Genomic DNA, 9,757 nt, shown 5'->3' with positions numbered 1-9,757 from the left:
AGGCTTGTTAGAAGATTGATTGCTTATTAGTTAATGAATTTAGGTTAAGAACATGGTAATAAAATATTTTCCTTTTTGGAAAAGGTTATAAAATATATATATATATATATATATTTTTTACTCTAAAACCTTAAGGATCCACTTGGATTTTTTTATTAATCTTAAATATTCACTAAAGAAATTTCTTAGCTTAGTTGTCCGAATGCTTCCATTATAAATCGACAACAAATTCTTGAAGATTTTATTTAATAAGTACCATAATTTTTTACGTGTAGCACTCCAATTTTACTGGATGCCTTATATATCGTATTTATTACAGCGAGAATGTAGATTTGCTTGCAAATGTATCCGCGGAACCAGACGTGTCAAATTCGGAGCCCCTCGGTAAAACACGTGCCGCCATTGCCTTGCGCGTCAAGTCAAGGAAGGCAATTCCCGGAAAAAACTGGAACCATCTTTCCATGACTGAACGTGATCTCTCCCACCTCCCCGGATTTCTTCTCCTTCCTTTTTTTTTGGCCCTTTTTCATTCTTCTCTCTGACCAAACGCTACCTATTTATATTTAAGAAGCAACGCCGCGTCTCCTCTCTCTCTAAAACTGCCTCCCATTCCTCTCTCTTGCATTCTTCTCTCTTTCCGGATACAGATCTTTGGCGAGAAATGCGGACGCTCACTTTCTATGAGAGAGTTTCAACAGCTTTCCATGACTATCCTTCGCTCTCTAAGCTTCTCGTTCTCTTCACCGTCAGGTACTCTGCCTCTCTCTTTGTTTCATATTTCATCTTCTTCATCCTTGTAATCTTTGTACGTTTTAGTTCTGGATTGGATTCTATATGCGTTTTGTTTTGGAAAATGGTTTCGTTTGATTTTGGTTCCAACGGTTAGTTATTTCTCGATTCAGACGTGTCTAAAAGTCTGAAGAACATGGATGATCTGGCAACAATTATTGGCGGTTATATTGTTTTAGTTGTATTGTGGTTTTAGGAAGCTATGATTCCATCGGTAACGTTCTCATCATGAACTCGATATACTCTGCGGCGTTCCAAATTCTTTTTGAAGTTTCTGGAATCTGATTATCTTATTTTTGTTAAGCGATTCGACGGGTAACTTTTAGAGAATTAGATCTACTAGTTGAAGTTAGAGGAATATGACTTTTGCCGACATGGTGATCTTAAAATATTGCTTTCTTACTACTGCATCATCTCCTGTAGATCCGTCTTAAGGATGCTCTAAACATTGCACGTATCGATGTTATTATATGGTCCCTTTTCATAATCAAGTAAACCTCAGTATTGGTTGTTCAACAAATTTTTTTTATCAATATGGTCCCTTTCACTTGTTTCTTTTTTCTTTCAAGTTGTTTGCCCTTTTTTATTCACAATGATAATTATGTTGATAAAAAATTGATAGAACAATAGTGTCTCGACTGCTACAAGATTGTGAAACAACATAACATATTTTGTGAATCTTTTGTTGAAATCCCTTCTGACACCTCTGTTTTTTTGAAAGGTTAAATGATCGTTTCTCCACCAATTCTAATTTCTTTCCAGAACATAGTACCATTGCTCATTTCTTAATTAAACTGCTATAACATGATATTGGAATTTTTGTTATGATTTTTCATGTTGTTTGGCTTGGGTCTGTTGCTTTTTGTTCCAGTGGTGGGGGACTGGTGGCTTATGCTGAGGCAAACCCAACTAATGGGGCACACGCCGTTGCATCCTCTCAATCAGAGTACAAGAAAAAGGTGGTGGTGCTTGGAACTGGTTGGGCTGGAACGAGTTTCTTGAAGAATCTGAAGAACCCCTCATATGAGGTACAAGTGGTATCACCTCGTAATTATTTTGCATTCACCCCTCTGCTACCAAGTGTGACATGTGGTACAGTGGAAGCTCGCAGCATTGTTGAGCCGATTCGCAACATTGTTCGAAAGGTAATGAAAAGTAAATCACATAGATTATATAGTTAGCTTTGGTAACATAGCATGCAGTTCTTTTTAAACGGTGGCAAGAACTAGTTGGTGAAAAAACAGTGAAAAATTACAGATTGAGATGTTACAATGTCTTGGTGTAAGAACTAAATGAGCAGTTGAGATTTTTGGTGATGGAAAAGTCCACACAGGTTAATATGTATAAACAAAATGAAAGAGGATAAATAAAATTCTTTACAATTTCCCATATGCTTTGAAAGCTGTGAATTTGCGAAGGTCATCTTGCTGCGGGTTAAATGTCTCTGTTGATGAATTAGTCATTTTATGCTTTCTGTTTGTAAAGGCTACATCAATAATTTGCTCTGTAACTGCTATACTGATACTGATTATGTACAGACTACATATTTAAGATGTCAAGCTGCATAAACATGTTGTTTGTATATAGTTGCATGTGTTATACCATATGCAAAGAGAAGGGGAAGGAAATGAGCCAAAAAGAGAGAACTTTCAGAAAATAGTTTGTAGCAACCTTTGAGAAACCCATAATATGAAATAAGACAAGTGAAAATGAGACCAGGAAAAAATGACTCGTTACTTTATGCTAGGTTTGTAAACACATTACTCGAGTATCAGCAGTGGATATAGATTTTGGCAAGGAACTTGACTGATCCAGTAATTTTGGGAACATATTATATATTGGGAGAAGATATACATTCCACCCATTAACTAATATGTGTTTACAGTTTGCATCGTAAACAACCAAAACTGATACATTGGCCCCTCAAATTATCAATAACTTACAATGTGTTCCCTCCATTATGATTTGACCTTTTGAGATTTTATCACATCTGTTATTTCTTTTCCATCTTAGGTGTTAGAATGGGATGAGGGTACTATTTTTCAGTTTGTGGTAGTTGAAGGGTGTAATGTTTTAGTTTTGATAGTTTGGGGTGTGGAACATGTACTTCCATTATTTATTACAATGAGACTATGTGATCATATGAATTTTAACTTTTATGGCTGGTATCTTTTTGCTGCTGCATGGTTACCCTTTTCAACATACTAGTAGGTTTTGTCATCACAAGATGATGTGTGTAATTGGACAATGTTTACCTTTTTTTTTTTTCCCTCAAGCAGAAAAATGTAGATGTTCAGTTCCAGGAAGCAGAGTGTTATGAGATTGATGCAAAAAACAAGAAAATCTATTGTCGATCTTCTCAAAACAAAAATTTCAATGGGAAAGAAGAATTTGTTGTGGACTATGACTACCTTGTAATAGCCACTGGAGCCCGTGTTAATACTTTCAATACTCCTGGTGTGGAAGAGAATTGCCATTTCTTGAAGGTAATGCCCTTGGCAACCTTGTTTTGGTTATGTTTGGCATGTTCCCGTCTTTTCGTCTTTTATTCGTTTTTCAGATATATCCCTTGCCTTCCCCCCCCCCCCCCCCCCCCCCCCCCTCCAAAAAAAAAAAAAAAAGAGAGAAAGGAAAAGGAAAAAGAAAAGGATGGGAAATGATTTATTTCTTTAGGAACTCCTGTGATGGGAACAGAATCTTTGGAGTGTGGGCTTGTCTGTTGTTCCTTGTTCATCTTAGAAAATTGTACATCTTGGTGCAGGAAGTTGAAGATGCTCAGAATATCAGAAGAGCGGTTATCGACTGCTTTGAAAAAGCAAGCCTACCGACCGTAAGTGATGAAGAGAGGAAGAGAATTCTTCATTTTGCTGTTGTTGGTGGTGGCCCAACTGGCGTGGAGTTTTCTGCAGAGCTTCATGATTTTGTCAATGAGGATTTAGTGAAACTATATCCTGGGGTCAAAGGCCTGGTCAAAATAACACTTCTTGAGGCTGGAGACCACATTCTCAATATGTAAGGATGTGCCACTTTAAAGCCTTTGTCATTTATCTGGAACTCGTTATTTACTGTTCATGGTGCGTAGTCATCTTAAGCTATTTTGTTTGTCTAGTTCAATTTTGCTGAGTCAGACATGGAAATCTTTACCATCATTAGAGTCAACATCTATAGGAGGCCATGTTCATAATGGTTTGCAGCCTGCGTTGAATGTATAATTCCTGAAAAAAACTATTCACTTGGTCAGTCTGAAGAGGTCCTTGAGTCGAGAATGAAATCCAGTCCAAGTAGATTTAGGGTCTGTTTGGCAACACAACTGTTCTAAAGTATTCTTAGACATTTTCTTCATACTTTCAATTTCAAATCTTCAACTTTTTCATCTAATCATCACCTAATCATTACAATTTTCCCAAACTCCCAAACAAAGCACAAAAAACAATACTACTTTTTCAAATTTCAAAATAAAAATTATATTAAAAAATTATATTCTAACAATTTTTGAACTTTATAATATTTTTATTCAACTTCTTCTCCCTCATTTCTCAGAACCTAATAAAATATCTTAACTCAAACCAATTCACTACTATTCACAAATATACTGAGATATTCTAATCCAAACGGACCCTTAGGATCTTTAGATAAATTATTTTCTATATTATGGTACAAAATATTGCAAATATACCTATTACTGTAAGCTATAGAACTGTAATAATTAAGGAGTATGCAAAATTTAGATTGCTTGTGTGATACTCTATTTTGAATAAAAAGGAGAAAAAGTCGAGAACATTAATTGGTAAGGCTTTTCAGAAGCCTTTCCTTGCATATTATGAGCATAAATTAGGGGATTATGTGAAGTTTGTGTGCTAGCATCTAGAAACTACTGAACTTGTATAATGTGAAGAGAATACAATGTCAAGAAGCTTATAGAAGTTCGAAAAAGGAGAAGGTGAGAGTGTAACATTTTAGTGATGAATTTAATTTAACTTGAAACATTTGCAATGAACATGCATCTTGGAAGGAGACCCGTCATCATGCTCAAAATATGACTGCTAGTTAATAGTGGAATTATAGACTGCTAGTCTCTAGATCTCTCTTTATAGCCAAGTTGATGTTTGACCATCTTCTACATTTGCAAGTCATATATGGACTTATGCTTAAAGACAAAGACTTGTCAATATTACGAATGGAGCTTGAAATTATTATAATGCCCAACTCCACCTGCTAAAAACCAATGTGCAACTTAGTGGGGCATTAGAACCGCCCTCACTCAAATCTCTGATGTCCTTGCCAAGGTCTATGTCTCACTAAGTTTCCAGCCCACATGAAATTTCTCGGTTGGCTCTGATACCATTTTCCATTGGCCCAAGGAAGGTCTAATACAAAGCTGGGCTTATACTCCCAAAAAGACTAATTAGGGTTGCAATTGGAGGTCCTTGTAATAATTATATAGCCAAGTTCCATTTGGTTGGGAGCTAATGTGGGACTTGCACTCAATACACCCTTTGAATGTAGGCTTGATGGGGAGTTGCATCTTGTCAGTTGAGTTTTCTCATTCCTTTACAGGTTTGACAAAAGAATCACAGCTTTTGCTGAAGAGAAGTTCAAAAGAGAGGGTATCGATGTGAAGACAGGATCAATGGTTGTAAAAGTATCTGAAAAGGAAATCTCTACTAAAGAACTGAAAACTGGGGAAATTTCTTCCCTGCCATATGGAATGGCTGTCTGGTCAACTGGCATTGGAACTCGACCTGTCATTATGGATTTTATGAAGCAAATTGGTCAGGTATGTTTCACCTCTGAAAATTTTAAAGTTCTGCTTTATATTGATTACTGGTTTTTCTATTTGATCTACTGCATTGATCCTTTTACTTATGTTTATTGCTTCCATTAACAAATGTGAGTTCCTTTAAACAGGGTAATAGGCGTGTATTAGCAACTGATGAATGGCTGCGAGTTGAAGGATGTGACAGTGTATATGCACTTGGTGATTGTGCCACTATAAATCAGCGAAAAATCATGGTACCCCTACTTTTTAACTTTTCTACTGCATATTCACACAACAAATTAAATTTTAAATCGGTAGATATTTCCCCCTACGATGTCAATGTTTAATACAAACTTATTATGGCAAGAATCTTAGTGCTGCAAATGTGGCACATCAATCTTGTCCCATTTGTATTCTTCTTCATTCTTACTAGAAAAGATTGATAGTGTGGGCGTGACTAACTTGACTATTGGTAGTCTGGTAGATAACAACTAAATTATTTCTCTATTTTAAAGAAAAAACATCTGGCAAAAGAGAATCATGAAACACAGGCATTTTTGTTTTATCAAGTTTCCTAAGCATACTTGCTGGCAAATGCCAGTTCCCAGTCCCTTCCATTTTTGCTCTTGATATGGCACTGGCACTATCCAACATTTGCACTTTAAGTAATGGCAGAGTGGTTTAAATCTCAGCTTCAATAAGTCAGTTAATAATGAAAAATTACAGTCACCAATGTTGGGTAGTAATGGTGAGTCCAATATGCATCTTTCCCATTCAGGCATCTGCATGGTTACTAATTATGTTCTCCTTTTCTAATTAGTAATTTGATTTTTAGGAAGATATTTCATCAATATTTAGTAAGGCAGACAAGGACAATTCGGGAACCCTTACAGTTAAAGAACTCCAAGAAGTCATCGATGACATCTGTGAAAGATACCCTCAAATGGAGCTTTATTTGAAGAAAAAGCAGATGCGCAATATAGTTGATCTTTTAAAGGAATCCAAAGGGGATGTTGCAAAAGAATCCATCGAACTGAATATTGAAGACCTTAAATCCACTCTTTCCCAAGTGGATTCTCAGATGAAAAATCTTCCAGCTACAGCTCAGGTACCATGTTATTTTACTATAGTCATGTCCTTTTAATTATGTTGGAGGCATGTAAACTTATGTGTGTCTTGTATGCTTCTGAAATGACAATTCAGGTTGCGGCTCAGCAGGGTACCTACCTTGCGAACTGTTTTAACCGTATGGAAGAGTGTGAAAAATATCCTGAGGGTCCTCTCAGGTTCAGGGGAACAGGCCGCCATCGCTTTCATCCCTTTAGGTACAAAGTTCAATTACTATTTCAAACCATCTATCTATCGAGTGAATCTGTATAGGATTGAGAGGTATTTTATCTTGACTTATGCTACTGACAAGTTGATGTGCCAATTATAGGTAAGAGAAAAAAGTCGAAAAACACCATTACTAAAGGGTTTGCAAATAAAGTAAAAAAACACCATAACTAGTTGATGTGGAAGACTCCCATATCATGGTGTATTGAGTGTGTCAATAAAGGGTTTGCAAATAGAGTTTTTCTTTTTAACTCTAAAATAGTGTACTAATGGTATTTCAGAGATGTAAAACCAGAAAGTGAGTGTCTAAACTCATTTACTATGTGGTTGATCTGTCTTAAAGGTACAAGCATCTTGGACAGTTTGCTCCTTTGGGAGGAGAGCAAACAGCAGCACAACTGCCTGGGGATTGGGTATCCATTGGACAAAGCAGCCAGTGGCTTTGGTACTCGGTTTATGCAAGGTAATCTTGATTCTTCTTCCCTCCATATTTTGTGGTACGATACACCATAATATCAAAAACTATATCGGAGTTCAATTTATCAGCACTTGATTGGTCCCCTGATACTTTCTTTTTGTCAACCTTCAGCAAGCAAGTCAGCTGGCGCAACAGGATATTGGTGGTAACTGACTGGACAAGGCGTTTTATTTTTGGGAGGGACTCGAGTCGGATATGAGGCAAGCAACTAACTCATACTAAAGAGTTTCCAATTGCAAATTGCGGCGCTTACTTTATTTCCTGGTTTTTTTGTTTTTTTTTTTTTTTTAACTTCTCATCTCAAAATGTACGAAAATTTTGGTTCAAAATTTGATTAGTTCATCTGTTCTGTTGAATAAACAAATAAGCCCTCGTTGCAAGTTACTGTAAGTGGGTTTTAAATTTTAATTTGTCCAATTCTACTAGCGTATTTTGCAGCTAAACTTTTGTTCGACAATTGAGCTACATGATTAGTCACCCGTGTCAGGGGTGCGAAAGCTTTTCTTTGTTCTTTAACATCTTCCCTTAGAGTGAGACAAGTTGGTACCTAAATTGTCATTTGGAAAGATGGGGACTTGAACACTGCTCCAGTTTACACTGCTTGTGCTGGTCATATTTCTTCTTTGAACTCTCTCCTTTTGTTTTCAACTTTCTGCCCTAACACTTACCTTCGCCAAGCACTGATACAAAATCTATTGGTTACATGTTCCAACAAGTGTATCACCACAAGGTAGTAAACCGGACAAACATAGGAATTGGAAATTTTCATCAGGACAATGAGGGGAAAACATGGGAGAGGAATAGAACAAATACTAGCTTTCTCTTCTTCTCGAGCTTTCTTAATACTAGCTTTTCACAGATCTTCTTACACCCGTAAAGGGCACTTTATATTACTTTTTGGAGAAAGCCTTACAAAAAGGAACTTAACTTCTGTTATATCTTTATGTATGAAAGGTTACAATTTATACACCTCTCTGTTTAGATAAATGTCTTTGGGAACTAGGTAGCACCAAAATGATATAGACATTTGCGTTGCATAAGAATTGAATCAACACATTCATTTAACGTTTAATAATAGTTTTCAAAACTCCAAACATAATATAATATATGTACCTACGTTATCGTTTCAAAGTTGCGTTGTATGAATTCCAAATTCGTTCAAGATGGAAGTAGAGTATAATTCATAGATGCTAACGTATACGAATGTTGAGCCCAATATTTTCTCGATAAAATGATTCTATAAAAATAAACTCACAAATTATATGTTATATTTACTTTATAATAAAAGTAGTTTTACAATTATCATATCACATTAAATTATATTAATTTATAAATTTATTTTTTATAATTAAATATTTTTTTTTAAATACATTTTGACCGGCGTAGTGATCAACTAAATATGGCTAGAAGGATCATCTCACTTTTACTACTCATTTACTTTTGTTGAGAAAATTATGAACAAACGACAAATAAATTTGTTGTGATACCGTGTTAAGCGCATGGGTAAATAGCAAACCTTGAACATCTTTTTGATAGTGAGTTGAGTTGAGATAAGATGAGATTATTAGAGTTGAAAATTGAATAAAATATTGTTAGAATATAACGTTTTAATATTATTTTTATTTTGAGATTTGAAAAAGTTGAATTATTTATTATATTTTATTTGAAAGTTTAGGAAAGTTATAATAATAAGATGAGATGAGTTAAAATGATTTTTGAATTCAAACAAAACTTTAGTTGTTTCTCACTTAGGAATTAGTTTAGCAGGGGCATCGAACCCCAAGTAAAAACGTATGGAATATACTACCATTTAATTTAGTGGTTCATGAAAGTTGTTCATTTTAAATTAGAATCTTGATTGTAACAAAGGCCCAAGCAACATCTAAACTATATTTTAAAAAGATTGGTTAAATGGTACAATTGGAGCACCATAATCATTATAAAGAGTAAGAATTTTTTCCTCTCAAATAATGTGGGATCCATATACCCTCATCCTTGTTATTTTTTGTTTTAGGAGTCATATATGTGTTATGAATCTAGATATATGTAAATGATGGAAATGGAATGGGATGCTGTAATGGTGTTAATATGATGCAAATGTAAGCACACCCACTCTCCAATCTTGAAACTTCTTTCGATTCTCCTTTGATTTGCAAAAAATTTCATACGGTTTTGAGCCCACTCGAGATTTGCCTTTAACAGCTCCTTGATCTGTTCTCTTGTTTTCAGGAATTGATCCACTGCCTCTGTAGCTGAAGTACCTGGTATATATGACAATAGACGAGGGGGAGGATACCCATACAGTGCTTCGAAATGTGAGATTTTTGTTAAAGTATAATAAGAACTGTTGTAGCTATATTCTGCCAAAGGAAGCCATTTACTCCATTGTTTTTGTT

At 35.4% G+C, this 9,757-nt stretch overlaps 1 protein-coding gene across 1 annotated transcript; it reads left to right on the top strand.

The window, feature by feature from the left end:
• Nucleotides 1–495: 495 nt before the first annotated feature.
• On the top strand, nucleotides 496–7,877 carry LOC121266402 (external alternative NAD(P)H-ubiquinone oxidoreductase B2, mitochondrial). Its single transcript, XM_041170218.1, has 10 exons — nucleotides 496–750; nucleotides 1,661–1,934; nucleotides 3,069–3,275; nucleotides 3,551–3,801; nucleotides 5,347–5,566; nucleotides 5,698–5,802; nucleotides 6,384–6,656; nucleotides 6,752–6,873; nucleotides 7,227–7,346; nucleotides 7,473–7,877. Exons 1-10 carry the CDS (start codon nucleotides 662–664, stop codon nucleotides 7,558–7,560), a joined length of 1,749 nt encoding a protein of 582 aa, XP_041026152.1. The 5' UTR covers nucleotides 496–661; the 3' UTR covers nucleotides 7,561–7,877.
• Nucleotides 7,878–9,757: the final 1,880 nt, after the last annotated feature.

This window comes from Juglans microcarpa x Juglans regia, chromosome 5D, assembly GCF_004785595.1.
Source record: "Juglans microcarpa x Juglans regia isolate MS1-56 chromosome 5D, Jm3101_v1.0, whole genome shotgun sequence".
In the NCBI taxonomy this organism is placed as follows: domain Eukaryota; kingdom Viridiplantae; phylum Streptophyta; class Magnoliopsida; order Fagales; family Juglandaceae; genus Juglans; species Juglans microcarpa x Juglans regia.
The sequence above is the reverse complement of the archived record's forward strand: the minus strand, read 5'-3'. Positions and strand labels throughout refer to the sequence as shown.

Excerpts from the sequence above, each read along its gene's own strand:
- LOC121266402 (XM_041170218.1), top strand. The coding sequence starts at position 662 with ATGCGGACGCTCACTTTCTATGAGAGAGTTTCAACAGCTTTCCATGAC. Across the intron at positions 751-1,660 it reads CTCGTTCTCTTCACCGTCAG|TGGTGGGGGACTGGTGGCTT; the intron begins GTACTCTGCCTC and ends TTTTTGTTCCAG. Across the intron at positions 5,803-6,383 it reads TAAATCAGCGAAAAATCATG|GAAGATATTTCATCAATATT; the intron begins GTACCCCTACTT and ends TTTGATTTTTAG.